The 23,731-nt window shown below is 47.3% G+C and overlaps 1 protein-coding gene across 2 annotated transcripts; it reads left to right on the plus strand.

Moving 5' to 3' along the window:
• The first annotated feature begins 2,203 nt into the window (after positions 1 to 2,203).
• NACC1 (nucleus accumbens associated 1) lies at positions 2,204 to 23,314 on the plus strand. 2 transcript variants are annotated; one of them, XM_088473943.1, is made up of 7 exons: positions 2,204 to 2,373; positions 2,683 to 2,867; positions 13,523 to 14,433; positions 14,786 to 14,980; positions 15,595 to 15,700; positions 17,055 to 17,152; positions 17,665 to 23,314. In XM_088473943.1, the coding sequence occupies exons 3-7, from the start codon at positions 13,572 to 13,574 to the stop codon at positions 17,916 to 17,918; spliced, it is 1,515 nt and encodes a 504-aa protein (XP_088330069.1). In that variant the 5' UTR covers positions 2,204 to 2,373; positions 2,683 to 2,867; positions 13,523 to 13,571; the 3' UTR covers positions 17,919 to 23,314. The 2 variants fall into 2 exon arrangements, with proteins under 2 accessions (XP_088330069.1, XP_088330070.1); XM_088473944.1 differs by having other exon boundaries at positions 14,807 to 14,980.
• Positions 23,315 to 23,731: the final 417 nt, after the last annotated feature.

Raw genomic sequence — 23,731 nt, forward strand, 5'->3', positions numbered from 1 at the left:
GTCTTATCAATTCAGCACAGGTGGCTGCAATCATACATTAGGTGGGAAGTCCAGGAGCAGAGCATTGTGTACCTGATAGGGGGGGGGGTCATATTGGAGGGTAAGGTAATGGATGCGTGCAAAGAAAGCAAAAAAACGAGAGAGAGCGTCCCCCAATATGACCCAGTCCATCAGGTACAAAATGCTCTGCTCCTGGACTTCCCACCTAATGTGTGATTGCAGCCACCTGTGGTGAAACACCTTTTAATTGATAAAATTAACTAGTCCAACACAGGTGATGGCAATCATAGAGGGAAGTCCAGAGCAGAGCATTTTGTCCATCCTGGGATATGTTTGTACTAGGTATATATATATATATTTATATATATATATATGCTGAAAAATAAGAGACATGCGCCTAATAGTGTAGTATTTAAAGTAAAGCAATCTGTACCCAAAGTAAGTAATGTGCGTACCAAAAATATTATTTTTAAAAGCTTATCTGATATCCAGGTCACACTCCTATGGTCAGAAAACACGTGGTGCCAATAAGTTCTGGATATTAATCCAAGGGAAGGTACCCTCTTGAATAGACCTTAAAGAGAGGGCTTAAACCAAGCCCATAAACACAATATGGTGTAGTATTTCCTTATGCAACATAGTGGATAGTAAACGTAAATAAATCTGCGTACCAGATAATGCAATATGTAGTGCATATAAGGATATCACTCCTTCCTCTTCCCAGTGTTTCAAAGATCACTTTCAACTTCATAAACTAGGTGCAACAGGCCTGATAATAACACTAACAATGAGTGTTGGTTAGTGTATAATATATATGATTACACACATTGGGGTAGATGTATGATAGCGGCACTTAACGTGCCGCTATACCGCTTCGCCTCTTTACCGAGGCGAAGCAGGAAGCACTACCGATGCGATGTAAGAACATCTCATTGGGTGGAGAGGGGGAGCGTTAACTCCCCCCTCCGGCGCTACCCGCTAGAGACCGCAGCGCATCAGCCTAGTGCTGATGCGCTGTGTCTCTGTCCCGGCCGGCTCCACTGAGCATGCGCGGGATCTCACAAGTATCGCGAGATCCCCGCATGCAGTCTGGAGCTGGCAGCCGCCGCAGCAGGGACATCGCTGTCCCTGCTGTGGGGATAGGCTAGCGCCAGGCTGTGGCTGTCGATAGCGACAGCTACAGCCGGCCTAACGGTCATGCGGTATGACCGTTCGTACATGGCCCTGCCGCGCGGCGCTGCTATCTTGTAGATAGCAGCGCCGATAATGACAGGGGCGCATAGCACCCCTGTCATTTACCGCCCAGACCCCCGATCATACATCGGGGAGAATCGGTATCAGCGCACATAACGTGCGCCGATAACGCTTCTGGGCTTCTTACATCTCCCCCATTATCCCCTAGGCGCACGTCTCTAATTTTTCAGCACCCATTTTTCCCATTGCCACACGGACCACTAGAAGACTGCTGCCACCTGTTATCATCAGGTGTCCCCCCCCCCTTCTTATTTTGTTCACGAGTGTCACGAAGAAACAATTTGTCATAAGACTATCCACAGAAGGAACTCAAAACTTGTGCGCCAGTATTCATATTTCTGAGAGAGAGAGAGAGAGAGAGAGAGAGAGAGAGAGAGAGAGAGAGAGAGAGAGAGAGAGAGAGAGAGAGAGAGAGAGAGAGAGAGAGAGAGAGAGAGAGAGAGAGAGAGAGAGAGACACGCACATATATATATGCCCAACAGCAGTAAAAGGGTTAATGTAGCTTGCATCTTTAAGGGAAGGTTCTGTCCGTAAAACAAGAATATTGCAGCAAGATATAGTAATGCACCATGAATTTATTGTTCTAGGTGCACATGAAATACATTGCACATGAGCGTCCAGGATGATTACAGTAACGCTCCTATATTCAGTATGAGCCCCATTATCCTGCCTGGATCTGCACATTCACTGGGAGTGTTGTCGCTGTATGCAGATCCATCGCTCGGCAGTCGTCTGATCACGCCTTTGTTTGCATTCCCTTTCTGTCTATTCTTAGCAGCTCGATGCTCCATTTGTCTCTCCTGGGTGTCTGCTCCATTGCTCTGCAGTGGATTAGCCGCCCTGCCTATCTCCCCCATTGTCTGCTCTATTGCTCGGCACTCCGCCTTCCTCCTGGGACTGTAGTCTGCTCGATGACCTCGGTCGTCCGCGTTTCTCTCCAGTACGGGTCCTGAGCTGGCCCCGCTCGGCGCTCCGTTAAGCTTCCTGGGCAGTCTGTCTGGTCGATGTTTCGGCGCTCGTTCTATCTCCCCTGCCTATGTAGCCTGTAGTCTGGGTTTCCGAGCACCGTCTGCAGAGCTTCGGTCCGTCTGATCCTCTCTCCGGCGGGGATACTGCGCGGTACGTTGCGGTCTCTCCGCGGCTCTCGCCCCGTGTACCAGTGTGCTGGCCGCAGGACGTGGCCGCTATATCTATAACCTGTCTGTATATACACAGCCATCCTGTGTACCCCGCACCATCCGCTTCCCTTTAACCTCATCGATCCGCTCAGATCCCCGCTCATAGCGCGCTCGTATCCCCGGCCTCATCTATATTCATCACCGCACAGTCGGCCTCATTCATATCGGCGCTCTGCTAGTCTTCCCTTCCCGCAGTCTGGCTCGTTGTTCTCGGCACTCTGTTAATACTGTCTTGCCTATCTCTCCCCAGTCTGGCTCAGTGCGATCGGCGCTCCTCGCCTCCCCCCTGGCTGTGGTGGGTTATCGGCGTTCGTTGGCTCTCCCCTTGCTGGCGATGAATGGCCGCTGCTGCTCCTGGAGCCGCTGAGACCCGAGCACCGGAAACGGTAACCGGGGGGAGCGGACCGCGGTGAGAGCAGGAGGACCGAGCACCGGGTAGGTGACCGCCTATTAACTCTGTGTGGGGACAGGAGTGATCTGATGCCCCGAATCTGTACTTATCCCTTTCTCAGAGCAGTCCTGGTCTGTATTTACCGATACCACCCGATGTGTGGATGTGATTGTACCCAGTGTGTGATGTGATGTATAGGGCACTGCCCCTTCCCCACTAATGTACTGTACAGGGCTCTGCCCCTTCCCACTAATGTACTGTACAGGGCTCTGCCCCATCCCCACTAATGTACTGTACAGGGCACTGCCCCAGTCCCCCACTAATGTACTGTACAGGGCTCTGCCCCCATCCCCAACTAATGTACTGTACAGGACACTGCCCCTTCCCCACTAATGTACTGTACAGGGCACTGCCCCTTCCCCACTAATGTACTGTACAGTGCACTGCCCCTTCCCCAATTATGTACTGCACAGGGAACTGCCCCTTCCCCACTAATGTACTGTACAGGGCACTGCCCCTTCCCCACTAATGTACTGTACAGTGCACTGCCCCTTCCCCAATTATGTACTGTACAGGGAACTGCCCCTTCCCCGCTAATGTACTGTACAGGGCACTGCCCCATCCCCACTAATGTACTGTACAGGACACTGCCCCTTCCCCACTAATGTACTGTACAGGGCACTGCCCCATCTCCACTAATGTACTGTTCAGGGCACTACCCCTTCCCCAATTATGTACTGTTCAGGGCACTGCCCCTTCCCAAATTATGTACTGTACAGGACACTGCCCCTTCCCCAATTATGTACTGTACAGGACACTGCCCCCTTCCCCAATTATGTACTGTACAGGACACTGCCCCTTCCCCAATTATGTACTGTACAGGGCACTGCCCCTTCCCCAATTATGTACTGTACAGGGCACTGCCCCTTCCCCAATTATGTACTGTACAGGGCACTGCCCCTTCCCCAATTATGTACTGTACAGGGCACTGCCCCATCCCCACTAATGTACTGTACAGGGCACTGCCCCATCCCCACTAATGTACTGTACAGGGCACTGTCCCATCCCCACTAATGTACTGTACAGGGCACTGTCCCATCCCCACTAATGTACTGTACAGGGCACTGTCCCATCCCCACTAATGTACTGTACAGGGCACTGTCCCATCCCCACTAATGTACTGTACAGGGCACTGTCCCATCCCCACTAATGTACTGTGCAGGGCACTGCCCCATCCCCACTAATGTACTGTGCAGGGCACTGCCCCATCCCCACTAATGTACTGTGCAGGGCACTGCCCCATCCCCACTAATGTACTGTGCAGGGCACTGCCCCATCCCCACTAATGTACTGTGCAGGGCACTGCCCCATCCCCACTAATGTACTGTGCAGGGCACTGGCCCTCCCCCCTCCCGATTATGTACTGTACAGGGCACTGCCCCTCCACTCCCCCCTATAATGTACTGTACAGGGCACTGCCCCTCCACCCCCCCCCCCTATAATGTACTGTACAGGGCACTGCCCCTCCACCCCCCCCCTATAATGTACTGTACAGGACACTGCCCCTCCCTCCCCCTATAGTGTACTCTACAGGGCACTGCTCCTCCACCCCCCCCCCTATAATGTACTGCGCAGGGCACTGCCCCTCCACCCCCCCTATAATGTACTGTGCAGGGCACTGCCCCCCCCCCAATAATGTACTGTACAGGGCACTGCCCCTCCACCCCTCCATAATGTACTGTACAGGCACTGCCCCTCCACCCCCCCCCTATAATGTATTGTACAGGGCACTGCCCCTCCCCCCCTATAATATACTGTACAGTGCACTGCCCCCCCCCCCCTATAATGTACTGTACAGGGCACCGCCCCTCCCCCCCTATAATGTACTGTACAGGGCACTGCCCCTCCACCCCCCCCTATAATGTACTGTACAGGGCACTACCCCCCCCTATAATGTACTGTACAGGGCACTGCCCCTCCCCCCCCTATAATGTACTGTAGAGGGTACTGCCCCTTACCCCACCCCCCCTATAATGTACTGTACTGGGCACTGTCCCTTACCCACTAATATACTGTACAGCCTTATCCAAAAGTTTTGAGAATGACACAAGTATTGGTTTTCACAAAGTTTGTTGCTTTGCTGTTTCTAGACCTTTTTGTCAGGTTACTATGGTATACTGACGTAACATTACAAGCATTTCCTAAGTGTCAGGCTTTTATTGACAATCACATTAAGTTTATGCAAAGAGTCAATATTTGCAGTGTTGACCCTTCCTTTTCAAGACCTCTGCAATTTGCCCTGGCATGCTGTCAATCAAATTCTGGGCCACTTACTGACTGATGGCCGCCCATTCTTGCCTAATCAATGCTTGGAGTTTGTCAGAATTTGTGGGTTTTGTTTATCCACTCGCCTCTTGAGGATGGACCACAAGTTCTCAATGGGATTAAGGTCTGGGGAGTTTCCTGGCCATGCACTCAAAATTTAGCTGTTTTGTTCCCCGAGCCACTTAGTTATGACTTTTGCCTTATGGCAAGGTGCTCCATCATGCTGGAAAAGGCATTGTTCATCACCAAACTGTTTTTGGATGGTTGGGAGAAGTTGCTCTTGGAGGATGTGTTGGTACCATTCTTTATTCATGGCTGTGTTCTTAGGCAAAATTGTGAGTGATCCCACTCCTGTGGCTGAGAAGCAGCCCCACACATGAATGGGTCCTGCTAAGTCTCTCTGCTACATCTTCTATATAGGGTACTGCTGTCCCCCCGCCCTTATGCATCCCCTGTACAGGGTACTGCTAACTCTCACCGCTACATCTTCTGTACAGGGTACTGCTAACTCTCTGCTACATCTTCTGTACAGGGTACTGCTATTTCTCTGCTACATCTTCTGTACAGGGTCTTGCTAACCCTCTGCTATATCTTCTGTACAGGGTACTGCTAACTCTCTGCTATATCTTCTGTATATAGGGTACTGCTAACTCTCTGCTATATCTTCTGTATATAGGGTACTGCTAACGCCCCTTCCCTCTCCTGTATTGAGGTTGTAATATGCAGTGTGCTGAGCATTAATCCAGCACTGCATATCCCAGTCTCTCCCCGTACCCCATCTACTGAACCCTCCCATCCCAGCAGTTCCTTACAGCCCAGAGTGTAACGTGTGTGATGAGACAACAAAGGCTTGGCAAGTTGGCAATAGAGAAAGTGTTTACATCCTGATATGTCTCCAGGTCAGCCATGTTATGGGTTCTTTTACATATAGAATTGTAAATGCTACATGAGATCCTTTACCTCTGAATACCTTTATATTATCGAGTCTGTTATTGGAGAATGACTTAGGTGACTATAGTTAGCCATTGTTTGCTGTATTGCTGGCCCTTCCCATTCTTGAGTGGGACTGAACCAGTTTCCCTTTTTTTTTTTTTTTGTTATTTAAATGTATTTGTGTTATCCGGATGCTCACACCAAGAGTTTGTCCTGGGAGATGCTGGATGCTCCCACCAAGAGCTGTACCCTCGGGGGGGCTTTGTCCTGGGAGATGGTGGATGCTCCCACCAAGAGCTGTACCCTCGGGGGGGCTTTGTCCTGGGAGATGGTGGATGCTCCCACCAAGAGTTGTACCCTTGGGGGGGGGGGGGGGGGGCTTTGTCCTGGGAGATGCTGGATGCTCCCACCAAGAGTTGTACCCTTGGGGGGGGGGCTTTGTCCTGGGAGATGCTGGATTCTCCCACCAAGAGCTGTACACTCGGGGGGCTTTGTCCTGGGAGGTGCTTGATGCTTCCACCAAGAGCTGTACCCTCGGGGGGCTTTGTCCTGGGAGGTGCTTGATGCTTCCACCAAGAGCTGTACCCTCGGGGGGCTTTGTCCTGGGAGATGCTGGATGCTCCCACCAAGAGCTGTACCCTCGGGGGGCTTTGTCCTGGGAGATGCTGGATGCTCCCACCGAGAGCTGTACCCTCGGGGGGCTTTGTCCTAAGAGATGCTGGATGCTCCCACCGAGAGCTGTACCCTTGGGGGGCTTTGTCCTGGGAGATACTGGATGTATCATCACTAGAGCTTATTTATGAGAGGCCGCAAGACCTGCAGTGTCGGGCAGTCAAACAAATGAAACGAGTCATGAACATACAAGTCACATGAGAATAGTTGCGTGTCAGGACAGGACATGTGTAAATTCTCCAGAGCAGCTGTTTATAATTCACAGCATGCTCAATTCATACGATTGTAATGATCATACAGGTAAAGATGGCGCACAGGATGGACAGTGTTCTAATGGCTAGGCATGTGGGGACAGATGTGGAACCTGAAGTTCAGAGGGCCCTGCTCGTGAAACTGGCCATGGGTTTTAAAAAGGGCATCGATATTAAATGCAAAACAATCCTGATTTTTATTTACTTATTTATTTTTGTAAAATCTAATATTATTGCTCTGTTAAATGCTGTGCCCAGAACAGCCTCTTTGTAAATATACCTCTAGATATGTCAAATTTTGTCTGCATTTTATATATTTTTACATTGGACTGTGAATTTAAAACGGGGAAGTAAGGTCACACATACAAAAATTATCACAAAGCGTTTCTACCTAAGGTCACTGGGAGGAGCACTGCTACACTGTAATGAGAAGCTAATGTCCTGAGCACAGAGATAATCACTAAGTGTTTCCACCTACCGTCACTATAAAGAGCACTGCTACATGGTAATAGGAGATACTATCTTACACATTGGAGTTATCAGTAGGCACCTACTGTTACTGTGAGGAGCACTGCTACGTAGATATAAGGAGAGAATGCCTTGCACACTGGAATGATCAGTAATGGTTTCCCCTTCAGTCTCTATGTGGAGCACTTCTACCCAATTTATTTAATTTATACGTGATGTGCCAATTTCTAAATCGCTTTTCCAGAAAAACCCTTGTCCCAGGCCCTCAATCCTGGAGCACACCATACCTGTATTTAGAAAATGTATCGGTAAACCGCGCCAGGGCCGCCGTAGTTACAGTAAGGTGTGGCCAGTCTCCCGTCCTGACATATTAGACTCTCGTGTAAATGTTACAGTATATTCAGCAGCGGAAATAGAGAGTTCTAAGCCATGTACACTGGTGACCTTGCTCTTTTTAGTTTGTGCTTTGCTAATACAGAATCCCGCCTAGTATACTGGGCTGTTAAGATTTTTCTGTCTGTACATTGAGGTCAAACTTCTGTAGCCTCAGTGTCTGTGTATACAGGCGTGTGATGGGGAGGAGCAGCGTTTGGCACACACACCGGTCATCTGACTGATTGTGTCCATGTAAACAATCCGTGTTTACATTCTTTGTGGCTCCTATATAATGAGATTCAGAGGAAGATGGAAGGAGAAGACATTGGGGGTAGCTGAAAGGTGTGTTACAACTGAGGCGGAGAAGGAATGTTGTTTTTCGGATACAGCAAGATTAGGGTTCGTGGATTTTTCGTTTAAAATGAAAATAACTGACACCTTTTATGACCAGAAGTTTGCTGAAGTCATACAATACACCCCCCATAGTCCCGTTTGGGTGCCAACTGTAGTAAAGCAATCCTAGGATTCCACCCGCACTTATCCTGTTATATGGGAGCCTTAAGTCTGAATGAATGGGAATTAAACGCTGCAAATGAAAGATTTTCAGTGGAAAATGGGGACTGTCCTGGGAAACCTGCAGCGTGATAGAGCCCTAAATAAAAGATGTATGTGGATGTTGGAAGAAATACCGTGATAGGTGGCATTTGAACTCTGAACTTCGCAACAAGACCTATGCCTCTCTCTCCCACTTGGATTGTTCTGCAAAATGTATTGCAGACAATGAGGTGATTGTGATGAGACGGAACAGAGCAGAATCAAGAAGAATGATAGCTATATAGTGACGACATGGGGGTTTACAGTAGAGATCAGTAGGTGGAATGGTATAGGTGAAAGGAGGAATGCTCAGTCTAGACTCCATAAGCCGCTTAGGTATGATGGATTCCCTTGTGCCTAATTCCTGGTAACATCTGTTATGCACCCTTATATGGTCATCTCTGACCACACTCCCATTGAATAAAAACGTGACACACTATAGCTGGCGGAAGAAGTTCCAATTTATTTAACACTTCCATAACGTTGGTGGCCCAGGAAAAGCAATTGTAAACATACTTTACAATTTGGTAATTGGGGTGGGTACTCCTACCCACCCCTCCACAGGTGGGCCCATCCGAGCCCACCAGTTCCAACGGACTGGGTTCTCCAATCCTATTGACCGTGAAGCCAAGACTTCCTCAGTCCACTCCTCCCTCACTAGCGGGGTGACGGTCCGAGTTTGGGCCTGGTGCCCCCGCTATGGTCAGCTTGGGAGGAGCCTTCACACTCCACCATCCAACAAAGGGGGCCGTGACACTACCAGTAGCACTGCTGCCCACGTCGGCACGGTCATACACTTACACAGGTGTCTTCTGCCCGTCATGAGGCAATCCATTCCTGGAAACGTGCCTAATCACTACACTGCCCTGGAGGATATATCCTCCCATCACGTCATTGACAACATATAGAATTGTAATCCAGATGGTTAGTTTCCACCTATTCTATATCAGCATCCTGTGGACAGTTTCATGATGAAGTCCTTGTAGACAGTCTGCAACTGCAGGGAATTTGACGAGTTCATGGCACCTATGGATATGAAGGACGCGCACTTTCATATTCCAATCTGGGAGGGTCACCAGTGTGTTCTCCGTTTTGCCCTTCAGGCACGCCTTTGCAGACCTGTGTTCTATAGACAGCCAGGACTCATGGTTGGATTCTCATTTCAAGAAATTCTCACTCCTTTCTAGTAGATGATCTTCCTGAGCCTTATGTTCAACATTCGACCTCAGAGAATGTTCTACCCTCCGCTGAGGGACTGGTGAAGTCACTGTTAGCCCGCAGACAGGTCACCTTCCACTTTTTGCATAGGGTGTCTTGAGAAAGATGGTTTCTAACTTTTTTGATACGTTGCATATTACACAATATTCTTTTGTCTGCGTTCCCGATGATAAAACTGATTTTTAAATGGAATAAGACTTGCCAGCCGAGTCAACTCTTCACTGTCCACTAGTTACTGAGAGGTGACCGTCTCAACCGGGCTCACCTGTTCTCCATCTGGGGCTGGACAATATTGATGACGGACGTTGCCTGCATGGCTGGAGTGGCCATTGTTTTTCAGTCCCGTTTGAGGAGAAGTTAAAGATCCTGGCAAACATGCCGTAGCTCATAGCAGTTTTGAACACCCTTATCGGTGGATGCTGGTTCTTTTCCAGGAAGGGCCATCAGTATATAGAATTTTACAACACCATAACTGTGGATTACATAAATGATCAAAGAGACACCGAGAGTGACCTGGCCATGAGGGAACCCAGCAGTGTTGTATGGTGCAGAATGTCCCTGCCATCACAGCGCCTTTAGTCCCATGAGTGATAATTGGAAGGGGATAAACCCTTCCAGTTTATGGACGTGTCGGGACAAGTAGATGTTGACATGATTGTATCTCTGTTGAAACACAAGGCAGAACACTTCTACACCTGGGTTCTCGAAGAGATATAGGGATATTTGCTGAAAACGCCAATTTTCAGGGAGTAGCTGCAAATATTAGGGATCCTCAAGATTTAACATAGAGTCCGCAGCTGATATATATGATATCTGCGATGGTCCTTTCATGTCCTACCGCATAGCAGCCCCCTTAAGCTGGGCATCCACTATACAATTTTCTGTCAGATATCTGTCCAATCTGGCTGGTTGGAATGAAAACCTGGTAATGTATGGGAGCAAATGACAGTCGTCCATTGCTCACAAACACTGGAAAATAGCCAAAAAATGGTCGTTGAGACAAATTGGTTAAAAGTTAAAACAGACGAATTAAACCAATTTGAACAATTTTGTTTTTTGTCCTTTTTTCAGTGTTTTAAAACCATATGATCGACTGTCATTTGCTCCCATACATGACCAGAGACCAGATTTTCATTCCAACCAGCCAGATTGGACAGATATCTGACAGAAAATTGTATAGTGGATGCCCAGCTTTAGGGGGCTGCTGTGTAGTTGGATATACCAAGCTTGACCCCGGCCACTAACGCCAACTGAAAATAGTGCTCGCCTATAGTAGCCTATGTTGTGGTCACTCTAGGTCTAGTGCGGGGGACTTAGAGATAAGGCACTACAAAAAGTGCCCCCTTTTCATCACTGTTGGGGATGCGCCCGGCACTTGCGGACATGTTCAAATAGTCGACAAATTTTTTTTATTTAAATTTTTTTGTAATTTAACCCTAACCTTTCCTAGCGCCTAGCCCTAATCTTCCCCTCCGGCAGCCTATCCCTAACCCTCCCCCAAGTGCCTAATACTCACCCGAACCATAAAAATATAAAAAAAACAAAAACAAACATTTGTCCCCCCCAGTCGACAATCTGGTGTCGACTCATTGGCTGTTGACCTTTACATTGTTTATCATCTATCCGGATACCATTTTTTTTGTACTGGACTGGCCCAGATGGTGTTGGTACACAAACCTTGTAAGCAAGGCGGGGTGCCCAGCATGGCGCCTGCCTCTAAGGGCCCCTTTCATCTCCTGATTGGCTTTAACGGTGTCACTGTTGAGGCCATAATTCTTAAGGATAAAGGTTTTTCTGACCTTGTGTTTCAAACGATGCTTAAGCCCCCAAAAGCCTTTTTTCAGCCAAGATTCACATCGCCTGGTGAACAAGTGCAGAGATTTCCTGCCCTTTTCACTCGGGCCAGATGCTGCTGTTTTTGCAGTTTGGTGTAGAGGAGGATTTAATGCTCTTTGTAGGTCCAGGTATCGGCCCTTTGGCGGCTATTCTTCTAACGAGAACTGTGCAGTCTCCATATATCCCCCCAGTAGCTCATTGGTGTCTCACCCTGGTGCTGGAAGAATAGCAACAACCTCTTTTCGAACTGTTGAATTTGGTGGAGTTTTTTTCTTAACCTGGAAAGTTGCCGTCCTCTTAGCAATCTCCTCAGAAAGGAGAGTTTTAGAGCTGGGGATTGGGGTGGGTTCCTAATACAAAAAAAAAAAGGAACATGCACATTCTAAGCACTGAAGGTGCCCACACATATAGCGATCTGCACACGATCCCACGATGTGTGTGATTTCCCCTGAACCTTTCCTCGGCAGCTCCCCGGCAGTCCTACTCACGATTTGGAGTAAAAAATGTCCAATCTGACTTAAGATCTGTCGTGCATCCAGTGCATTGTTTCCCAGATTGTCAAGTCTGCCCTACAGCACAGCAGATCTGAAGATGAGATGTACGTCGAGTGGGGAAGCGCATTGGCATCGTGATCGTGAGTGGACACTCACGATTTGGGCATATTTTACACGATTTGTCGTCACGATTCGTCAAAATCGGCCAAATCGGGTAAAATATCGCTGTGTGTGTGGGCAGGTTAAGAGTACTGATTATCAAAATACATGCAATAAACTGTAACAATTAACATGGTTTTATAATAAGGTTCTTAGTACATGTTTGGTCAAAGATGTTTGCCCACCTATCACGTCACGGTGAACCTCCATCATGTGGGTCCCTAACATCCCTAATACAGCCAAATTATATAAATTTATCTAGGACTTGCCTTTAATAGTGCCCATTATTTATTTATGCCAACAGTAAAGCATCCTGAGACCATTCATGTGTGGGGGTTGCTTCTCTGTCAAGGGAGTGGACTCATTCACAATTTTGCCTAAGAACACAGCCATGAATAAAGAATGGTACCAACACATCCTCCAAGAGCAACTTCTTCCAACTATCCAAGAACAGTTTGGTGATGACCAATGGCTTTTCCAGCATGATGGAGCACATTGCCATAAGGCAAAGGTGATAACTGAGTGGCTTGGGGAACAAAACCTCATAATTTTGAGTCCATGGCCAGGAAACTCTCCAGACCTTAATCCCATTGAGAACTTGTGGTCCATCCTCAAGAGGCGGGTGGTGGACAAACAAAACCACACAAATTCTGAGAAACTCCCAAGCATTGATTAAGCAAGAATGGGTAGCCATCAGTCAGTATGTGGCCCAGAAGTTGAGTGACAGCATGCCAGGGCGAATTGCAGAGGTCTTGAAAAAGAATGGTCAACACTGGAAATATTGACTCTTTGCATAAACTTAATGTAATTGTCAATCAAAGGCTTTGACGCTTGTGAAATGCTTGTAATTTTACTTCAGTATACCACAGTAACATCTGACAAACAGGTCTAAAAACACTGAAGCAGCAAACTTTGTGAAAACCAATGCTTGCGTCATTGTCAAAACATTTGGCCAAGGTTGTACGAAACAATCCCGTCTTTCAGTCCGATCACCTTTTTTGTCCTTTTTAAATAGGTCTGTCATGTTTCCTTCAACGTAATCCCCTCATTCTTTTTAACATAACACAGTATATGTTGCCTATGCACTATCCGACCGAGGGTAGGAAAATTGGGATTACTGAGAAGCAAGATCCTCATATACCAGATACGTAGGTAGAAAGGTAGTGGTTCAAAATGAACGTGCACCGTAGATTTAGGAGTTTATTTTGGTTTAGCCAGACATGAAGAGGTGTTACAAGAATAACTCCATCGCCTGGCTCTGTTCCATTATCGTTGTGATCTATGCCCATATCCTAAATGATAATGAGATTCTGAGGTAAATCGATATTAAATCCTTTTCTCCTTTTAACATTTTTATTTATTTTTTGTCTGCAGCCTCTGTACCCTCCCCTCCCACCACTATCTGCCCCCGTCAGTTGTCATCATGTCTCAGACTCTCCAGATGGAGATCCCCAACTTTGGGAACAGCATCCTGGAGTGCCTCAACGAACAGCGTCTCCAGGGACTATACTGTGACGTCTCGGTGGTAGTGCGTGGGCACCAATTCAAAGCCCACCGGGCTGTCCTGGCGGCCAGCAGCTCGTATTTTAGGGACCTGTTCCACAGCAGCAAGAATCCAGTGGTGGAGCTGCCTGGATCTGTCCAGCCGCAGTCCTTCCAGCAGATCCTGAGCTTTTGCTATACCGGGCGGCTCAGCATGAACGTGGGAGACCAGTTTCTGCTCATGTATACAGCCGGCTTTCTGCAGATACAGGAGATCATGGAGAAAGGGACAGAGTTCTTCCTGAAGGTCAGCTCTCCCAGCTGTGACTCCCAGGGTCTCCACCCTGAAGAAACTCCGAGCTCTGAGCCACCAAGCCCAGCTGCGGCAGCAGCGGTCGCCGCCGCAGTCACCGCCGTGGCCTCTCTATCATCAACGTCGTCTTCCTACTCCACGTCCCGAGCAGCCAGGGTGAAGACTGAGAGCCAGGAGTCTGAGGCCGTGCAGTGTACTCCAGTGGCCAAGAGGCTCTGGGATGGGGGACAGAAAGAGGCAGGAGGAGCGAGTAGAAAGGTGCCACGGTTCTCCCAACCAGCAGCGGGAGGGCCATCTGGGGCCGTGGCTCCATTGGGGTCAGAGCGGACGAGCCCAGGAACTTCCAGTGCATACACAAGCGACAGCCCAGGTTCTTACCACAATGAGGAGGATGAAGAGGAGGAGGTCACGGAGGATGGAACAGAGGAGCAATATCGTCAAATCTGCAATATGTACACAATGTACAGCATGATGAACGTCAACCAAGCTGGTGAGGCCCTGATGAAACTAGTATGTGTGTAAGACCGTCTAATTGTACAAGCCTGAGAGACGTTCACCATGGCTGGATTGCTCTTGTATGTCGCCCAGGTCAAACGTGAACAAGCGCTATAATAATGGGCTGGATGATATGTTGTTAGACCTTGTTCCAAGTTTGTGAATCTATGTTCCGCGAGTGTAGAGGGCCATAGAGGCGTGACTGTATAAGTTCAGTTTGTTGCAGTTTGTGTGTGTTAAGTGCGGGCTGGAGAGCGCCTGTCGCAGTGAGTGCATCGCAAAGAGAGTGTTCTCCGTCCTCTCCCGGCTGTGTGACATATAATGCATACCTGTGCTCTCGTCATTAGAATATTCTTTGACTTCTTCAGCTGAGAAGGTGGAGGCCCTGCCAGACCCCGTCTTCTCAGACTCCAGGAACCGTGTCCGTGTCAAGCAGGACCTGGCCACCCTTCCCGCAGAACTCATCAGTCAGATCGGGAACCGCTGTCACCCAAAACTGTACGAGGAAGGAGACCCCGCCGAGAAGATAGAACTAGTGACAGGTACGTTCACCCCATGTGAATCTTACATTTAGTAGGGAATTCAATAGTTTTAGTGCTCCCTATCTCCCGTCTAATGTGATGGGAGACCGAGGTGCGATATTCAGTTGTATTTGGGGGCGTCCATGCATGTCGCACCCAAATAGCCAGGGGTTTAGCCGTGTAAAACTGCTAGGCTGAGAAATCCTGCTTTGGGCGCCCAAACTTCCCGGGGGGGGGTAGCTGCGAGTAGAAATGTGCGCTACCGCAGCTGTGCCCGTGCAGAGTAACAATTGAATTGCTCTGTCGGGCACCCGTTACTATCAGCCGAGGGTGAAAATAATTGAATCCCAACCATAGAGAGGCGCATTTCACCCCTCAATCTTTCCGTACAAGTTGAACCTCACATTACATCTGGATTTGCTGTGTTACACTACTTTTTCCCTCGGGGAGGTGCTTGTTCCTAGTTTTAAAGTAGGAGCACAAAAGCTGGAGGGGACCTGGTCCCATCTATGGCGGATTTTAACAGATCTTCTACAATAAAGAGTGGGACAGTCCAATCAGAGAATTGTTATTCATTTCCTCCCCTCTCGTTGGTGGTTTTTACGTTACTAATGATAAACAAATTAATGTTTCAGGAACCAACGTGTTTATCACCCGCGCTCAGTTGATGAACTGTCATATCAGTGCCGGGACGCGCCATAAGGTCTTGCTCCGCAGGTTGCTGGCGTCTTTCTTCGACAGGTGAGAGAGACGTGAAGAGTCCGCTGCTCCTCCATTCTATCATAGACATTGTAACGTTGGGAGGGGGGGAGACTCCATTAGATTATCCGGTCAAGAGGAGCTTGGTGAACCCTACAATCTCCTCTGTTTTCCCCCCTATTCAGTAGGGTGCAGTAATAGACCGTATATTGCGTCTCCTTACTGCGAGGAGCAATTTTCTGCAGAATTTGCTGTGTAATTGCTGATTTTAACAACGTACAAGTATCTGGTGACTGTATAAGAGCCACTGAATGTCTTCGGCTGTTTGTGTATTCCTTAAGGTGCATACACACACTACGATTTTTTTGAACGATTATCGATATCGTTCAATCGTTGAAAAAAATCGTTCAATTTCTGAGTTAAAACGATGAACGATTATCGTTCATGCGCGTTCACGTTTGTAGTTCAGTCAGACTGACCAACTCAACGATTTTCAGTAAGGGAATATGCAAAAATCGTTTGTAGTTAAAAAAAAAATCGTTCATTACATTTAGTAAATGAACGATTTTAGTAAACGATTTTAGTTCATTTTTCCCTTTTAAAAAAAATGAACCAAAATCGTTTAATAAAATCGTTCATTTACAAAATCGTTGTGTCTATGCACCGTTATAGTATGCCGGCCAGTGAGTCTTCTGTAATTCTCATTAAATGTTTATTTCTGTCTACCAAAATAATTAGAAAGTGATTTTTCCACCAAATATACAGTACAAAAATGAGCAGCGATCACCTCATCCTTTACCATAAAGGTCCCGAAATGAGCTTCACTTCAGAAGTCCTAATATGGAGCTGGGCCCCCCACATACAGCATGTGCAAAGTTACAGGACTGCTGGGGGTAAATTTGCTAAAGTGAGAGTTTTTAGAAGTGAGTTTTAAAAGTGATCTTGCCCATAGCAACCAATCAGATTCTAGCTATTATCTTCTAGAAGGTGCTAGATAAATGTTAAGTGGAATCTGATTGGTTGCTATGGGCAACATCACTTTCAAAACTCACTTCTAAAAACTCTCACTTTAGTAAATTGACCCCCCTGTTCTTTTACATGTTTCCTTGGTGCAGCAAACTTGTGATAATACATAATACACCATGGCCTACTTTAAAGTTTAGAAACTCACAAGCTAAGGACACCATAGTGGCCAAAATGGCCTGTTTTATATTGCCGCTGTCCTATCTGTAATCATTGATTACATACTCTCCGTGCTGTCCTCTGCAAATGTCCCGCCTCCACAGCAGCATGTTTAGGGTCATAGACCAGTGACTAGGTGAGCAGAGTATTAATATGTATGGCATTAGTAATTAAAGGACCCCCCCCCCCTTTTTTTTTCCCCCCTCTGCATCAGAAACACTTTAGCAAACAGTTGTGGGACAGGAATCCGCTCATCCACCAATGACCCCAGCCGGAAGCCTCTGGACAGCCGGGTGCTGCACGCGGTGAAATGTGAGTGTCACGTGCTGGGAATCTGGGCAGCGGTGGGTATGGAATTTGGGTTAGGTCTAGACTATACAAGGCTGATGGACCTGTGACATCACACCCACGTGACCCGGCCTGAAAGGGGGAGGGGCGGGGATGCTAACGGGGGACCAAAAGTGGCCGCTCGCCACGCTTGCCCTAGTGGATGGTAACGCAGGAGCGGTCCAGCCTCCTGCAGCGGTCACGTGGTGGATACGTCACAGAGTTCCTTTCTCCAACTAGGAAATAGCAGCAACCATGGAATTTGTGGCCGGAACAGGGCAGGAGTTGTTCCCTTTAAGCCGCGTGAAGGAGGTTGGCTGAATAGTATGTTGATGAATTGGGAATTGTGGGGGGGGGGGGGGGGGGGGCTTGTAGAAATAGTTTCTGCTTTTGTGTTTGCTACTGGATTTTATTATATAGTTACAAATAGACATCTGCAAGATAAATGTCACTTCTGTAGATAAGTGTTTTTTTTTTGTTGTTGTTGTCGTCATCAGTCTACTGTCAGAATTTTGCCCCGAACTTCAAAGAAAGCGAGATGAACGCCATCGCCGCAGACATGTGTACGAACGCCCGGCGCGTGGTGCGCAAGAGCTGGATCCCGAAACTGAAGCTCCTGATGGCCGAAGGAGACGCCTACACGTCTTTCATTAACGACACCGGCAAAATGGAGCCTGATCTGATGGGGGCTGCCACCGGAACCGACCACGGCACAGGCTTTGATGGGGAGCCTGGTGAGGGGATGCCCTGATGCCCTCTCCGTCATGCCCCCCCCTTCCCCCCAGATGTGTAAATACCCCCTGCCCCCTCTTTCTGTAGTGAGGGGGGGAGGAAGGACAATATTGGCGCTCAGGAGGTGGGCTATCATCTGTATGCCGCAGGAGGAGGTGCTAAGTATGACTGTACTCTGCTGCACGACCTGAGGACGGGCGTGGAAGCACTCATTCTGACTATACGCAGCTGCATGAGGTACTCCGTATCAATTATACAGCGCCACATGCCCATTACCAGTATACAGTTATACGCAGTGTCATTATATAGCGTGTTCATTATCAGTGTATAGAGACATATACCCTGCATCATTATACAGCACGACATGATCATACAGGTGGAATGACTCCTCCACTTGCTGAGATTTGTACATAGAGATACTCTGCATTATTTTACAAGTGCAGTTGGGGTAGAGTCTCGGTAATCTTACTGGCACCTCTGATAACCCAACTCCTGCCTCCTTGCTTCCTGGAGAGACTTTTTTTGTTTTTAATAAACTGCGCTACGTTTTTATGAGACCCTCCCTCACCACCACCACCGCGTCCCTCTCCCTAGAAACACCCCATTAAAGAGCTGGAAGTTGCCTCAAGTTTTAGCAGCTGCAGACAGAGAGAATGTGGGTGGGTGTAAGTGTGGACATAAAGTGGGGGGGGACATGAGGAAACATTCAGCCGTTTTGTCGGTGGAAACTATGAATTCGCCAGATGACGTGCCTCATGCCTCGGTGAGATCACTGGTTCTTAGTGAATTAATAGGCTGCCTCCTTGTGACTGTTCAGCGCACAAAACGGCATTACTTTCCTCGGGTCTAATGGGGGGCGCCCGCTGGTGGGAGAGTCGTGCGCATTACCAGACTCGCTATTTGCAGCCCCCAGACCAGATCCTTCCAGCGTCAAACTATCACTCAGAACAACTTTAGCACAAGGTGGATTTATAAGCGGTTTTGCCAAAGTACCCGGTTTAATTGGGAGTGTGTTTTTAAACGACACTGATCAACAGGGATTCTTGTTATAGATTAGTAGAAGACTGATTCCAGTAATATAACAAGTTCTGGCTTCATATGCAGATTATACGTCTTTATAAGCGGGTGTGAGATCTCCTGTGTTATATAGGTGCCCATCTGTGCAAGTGATTGGTCTGCTTCGTGCATAAATGAGCAGCATTGCTTATCTGATTGGCTCCTCTATGGTGCCAATCAGATTTACTAAACACTCATTTCTGGCTGCGACATTGGTCCTCTGCCATAACTCCTATAACGGTTCGCTGGGGGAGGTGTGTACATACGTGTACACACAGTAACGTAGCAATGTTTTTATGCAGTTATATCCGTGTGTGTATATATGTACACATACATATAACCACATTACTGATTTTATATTTGCATAAGCACAGAGGTAACTTTAGTGATTTTCACGCAAATGTATATGTAGTTATATACACGACTGTACTGTGGGGAGGGACGTATGTGTATATATACACACTGACCCATTTTCTTTTATTGTAGACGGGGTTACGAATTATACTAACATCTGGTTCCCCATTGATAGATTTTTAGTTTCAAGACTCCTGCTAGTGGATACCTGGATTTTGGGACCTTGCGTCTACCTGGGGCCGGGAAACACAAGGACTGTGGGAGGGATTCAATTGTTCTAATGGGCGCCCGATGGAGCAATTCAATCGTTGCTCCTTTTCGGGTGACCGTGTGCATCGGGTCGAGCTGCGCAAAGCGGCTAAGCCCATCTCAAAAGTGACGACTTCTTGCACAATTCTGTCCGCCGCTTTAGGAGGCGGTGAGCAGAAATGTGCCTACCCGCGTCTATGCGTGGCCAAATGGAGCAACAATTGGATTGCTCCATCGTGCACCCATTCGTTAAGGCTCAATAGAAGTATTGAATCGCCCCCTTTGTGTCCGAGATCTTAGGGGACTGACCTGCATTGCTCAGCAAGGGGGTGCTGTGTGGCACCAGTTGGTCTTCTGGGAAGTGGCTGTAGCCACAGTGGCTTAAATGCTGTGAAGTGTGTATGTTTTGTCAGTTTTATGCACCATTTGTGTATATGTTTTGTGTTGGGGAGGGGGGGGGGGGGTGTGTAAGCACCAAAGTTGTCAGATGCTTAAACCAGACTGTTTTAATAATGTGATACAATGAGGTAATCACTAAATACCTTGGTCCCCTGTGTCTGACCATTACTCACTTCTACTTTCCGTTTTCGTACAGTTCCTGTTGCAGGATAAACTAGCATTAAGAGATCACGGTAATATTGGTGGTATAAGCAGAATAGAGGACTCGCTGAGTATAGCTTATTGCATACACGGTTTTGGGGCTGCAATCAGGGCAGTTTGCAAGGTTTTGCATTGATATTTTAGACTTCCCTCTCAATCAGTTGTATAGGGGGGTGGTACAGGGTTTAGATTACAACAAATCTAAAATAGTATTTTTTTTTTTGGAGGGGGGGGAATCCCCATTTATCCCGAGTTGCTGAGTGTTAGCTGTGCAGAGAATCTTCTCTGTAGGCGCGACTATGGGAGAACAGTATGGGGGCGATCGCAGACGTAGGTAGATTGCTGGCACGGAGGCCCCTAGTGATACATCAGTTAATTTGTAGATGGTATGAAACTGGGAATGGCTTATGGTTCTACACTAGTGTTACATAAAAGTGGGACTCTGGCTTGGCATTTGTGTACAGTGTATCACTATAGTTGGTTGGAGGAGAGGGTCGGGGTAGTCATATATATATTTTAATACTATTTTATGTTTTGCCACATACAAGAGGATTGTTTTTTTGGATCACTCGGTGGTGTCATCTGACTTCTCGTAAATGTTCCAAGATAGACAGTTCCGCCATTACTATCCTAGGTTATGGTTTCTTCTGTGGTGCGTTGGGTCTTCCGTATAGCTGGTGTTAATTCTAGCTCCCTGCACCAGTCACACCCCTGTGCAGTTCCTCTTTCCTGCCTGGGGTTTCGCTCCCTGCTCTGGTACTATCTCAGCAGTTTGTTGCATCAGAGGAGCGTGCTAGAAGCACCAGAGCAGAGAGCGACACCCCCAGGCAGGAAAGAGGAACTGCGCGGGTTGTGACAGGTACAGGGTGCTAGAATGAACACCTACGTACAGCATTGCAGGTCACTTCCCTTTTAGCCTTAGAACATGCATGTAACTGAGGGGTGACGTGAGTGCAGGGTGAATGTCTAAACCCGGCCTCATCCCCGCCGCTCAATCAGTAGCCAGTGTAGTTGGGATCTGGACATTCTTTCTACTGAATCTGAGCGCATAGGGAACTGGTTTAATGTACCTTTGAGCATCACAAGCTCCAACACAGCTTTGCTGTCTCCTCCTAAATCACTCAGTAAATTTACAGGCATAATAACCTGTCTAGCTCCATCCCGCATTCTCCACTTTATAAATCCCCCCCCCCAGTATTTGTATCTGAAGGAGGAGCAGTCTGGCTGGGCAGGAGTGTGAGCACATGTGTATTTTGTAAATAGATGTATAGCTATCCTGTAGGGAGCCGTTAAAGCCTGTAGTATATAGGTAGAGAGGAAAAACTGGGATAGAGAGGAAACTGTATGGTACCGATTTAGGTTAGACAGGTCAAATTGTCGTAATAAACAAACAATACTGTATTTCTAACCAAATGTTACTACATTGATCTCTTTATTGGGAGTTCTGGCTGCTGAGTATACACTTTTTCGATTGCAGGCTGATGGGGTAAAACTGTCCCGAGCAGCCGTGCAGTCTGTCCCCAGTGTGAGCGTACACACTGTGCAGACATAGTGTGTACGGGCGTCTATGGGATCGGGAGGTCGAACCGATACATATTAAACAGTAAATAAGATGTGACCTCCCGATCGTTTCAGCAGGAGCGTTAAAATCATCGGGACAGCGTACACACCTATACAATCCCAACGGCCGTTCTCTCGATATTGGATGAACGGCCCGATGATTGTATAGGCGTGTGCTCAGCTTAAGCCGGCCCTGTTACTTGGCGACGTGAAATGACCAAATAATCCGCCCAATACCCCCCCCCCCCCCCCCCGAGAGTTTACAGCATTGTGTATAATTCCCGAATTGGTGTGCAATACAAATAAACACTATCTATTGGGGGCGGTGTTGGCTTAGTCCTTTGGCCGAGCCGCAACCTGATCTCGGTATGCAGGGACTGCTGCATATATTCAAGGGTTGCCATCGAGTCTGAACAATCTGCCTGTGTGTGTACATATAAATGTGTATATATAGTGACCTCTCTTCCCACCTAGAGATTCTCTGTAAGTAGGCTGTAACGGGATGTAAATATTTGAATTAATATTTTTGCAGGCAATGGGGTGGGAATGGAGAACTGAAGAGGCAGCCCTCGGGAATCCGTCGTGTGTCCGTATATACAGAGATGTGCAAGGTTGCACATATGTGTATATACAATTTTTTTTTATTTTTTATTGTCCTTGTCACGTTTAGTATAAATAATCATATCACATTTCTACCGTAGTCATTTTAGAAGGGAGATTTCACCTATTACAAACATATATTTTATAGGCTTTTTTTTTTTTTTCCATCGCAAGAATTGCTGGTAAACCTGTAGTAACCTCTCGCAGACTGCAGATGGCGCTGTGTATGCTTTTATCCGTGTGCAGGCAACAGAGACCACAATAGGAAACCCGTGGCTGTTTAATGGTTGTGGCATGCTCAAACATACCCTGCATGCCTGAGATAGTCCAGGTCATCTTTAATGCTTATTGTTTTAAGAGAACTTTCCTGGAGCACCACCTGCAGGCTGAGAGTGGGAACTACACCCATCCTTTTAATCCACCCTAATACAATACATTGTCTACAATTAAAATGGCACGACTGCCATGGATGGGATTACCCTCATTTTAACCAAACCTATAAAATATATACATTTTGATGAAGGAAAAAGTGACTCTTCCCTTGTTAGCTGGCAATATAATAGGCATCTTCACAGACAGACTGGTAAACTTTAGTATGATATATTAGCAGAGAGGAGGGCTGCATGCGTTTTGAAAATATTTGTTTGTTGACCCCCCCCCCCCCCACCCCAACGTCAGTGATTTAGTTTTTTTTAAACTGTAGAGAATAAATGGAAAAAATAAAAAAAAATTCCTTCCGCCATAACAAGGTTCTTACTAATTGCACATTCTTGATTGTGATTCGCAGCTGCTTGACAGATCCCCCCTCCCCCCCCCCTGTCCACTGCGCAGTGGGTGGGGATTTTTTTTTTTTTGCAGTTACTAAATCGCTCCCTTGACATGTCCCCTCCCCTCTGCTCTCTTTTAAGTGCCAAGATATCGCTGTGTGTTCCCTTAACTGTGAGACAGGAGCATTGCACATTACTGAATAATAATAAAGAAAAAAAAATTCAGAAAACTGATATTAATAAACGTTTTTTAACAAAATGAACAATAGCGTCATCTTTTGGTGGTGTGTTTGTGTGAGAGGGGGGGGGGGGGGGGTTGGCATTAGCTGTTGCAAACTGTTCGCTCTTTACCTTGCAGTTATAGTGACATGTTGAATGCTTTGTGCTACTATATACTAGAGATGAGCAATTCCGTTTTACTCTATGTTCGGATCTCAAAAATGGCATCATATCGGCTCTCAAGTTTTGGATAGCCAACAAGGTTAATCCGAACAAATCGCTAATTTGGCTAAAAGAACTGAGTTCAATCCAAACCACTACTCTCTACTACAGGGTTTCCCAACCTCGGTCCTCAAGGCACGCTAACAGTCCAGGTTTTAGTGATATCCATGCCTGAGCACAGGTTGTTAAATCAAAGTAACTGCAG

The sequence above is a fragment of the Taudactylus pleione genome, unplaced genomic scaffold, assembly GCF_031769625.1.
Source record: "Taudactylus pleione unplaced genomic scaffold, aTauple2 ptg000145l, whole genome shotgun sequence".
Taxonomy (NCBI): Eukaryota; Metazoa; Chordata; class Amphibia; order Anura; family Myobatrachidae; genus Taudactylus; species Taudactylus pleione.

Coding starts and splice junctions, on each gene's coding strand:
- NACC1 (XM_088473943.1), top strand. CDS start 13,572: ATGTCTCAGACTCTCCAGATGGAGATCCCCAACTTTGGGAACAGCATC. Junction 14,434..14,785: donor GATGAACGTCAACCAAGCTG/GTGAGGCCCTGA, acceptor TCTCGTCATTAG/AATATTCTTTGACTTCTTCA. Junction 14,981..15,594: donor GAAGATAGAACTAGTGACAG/GTACGTTCACCC, acceptor TTAATGTTTCAG/GAACCAACGTGTTTATCACC.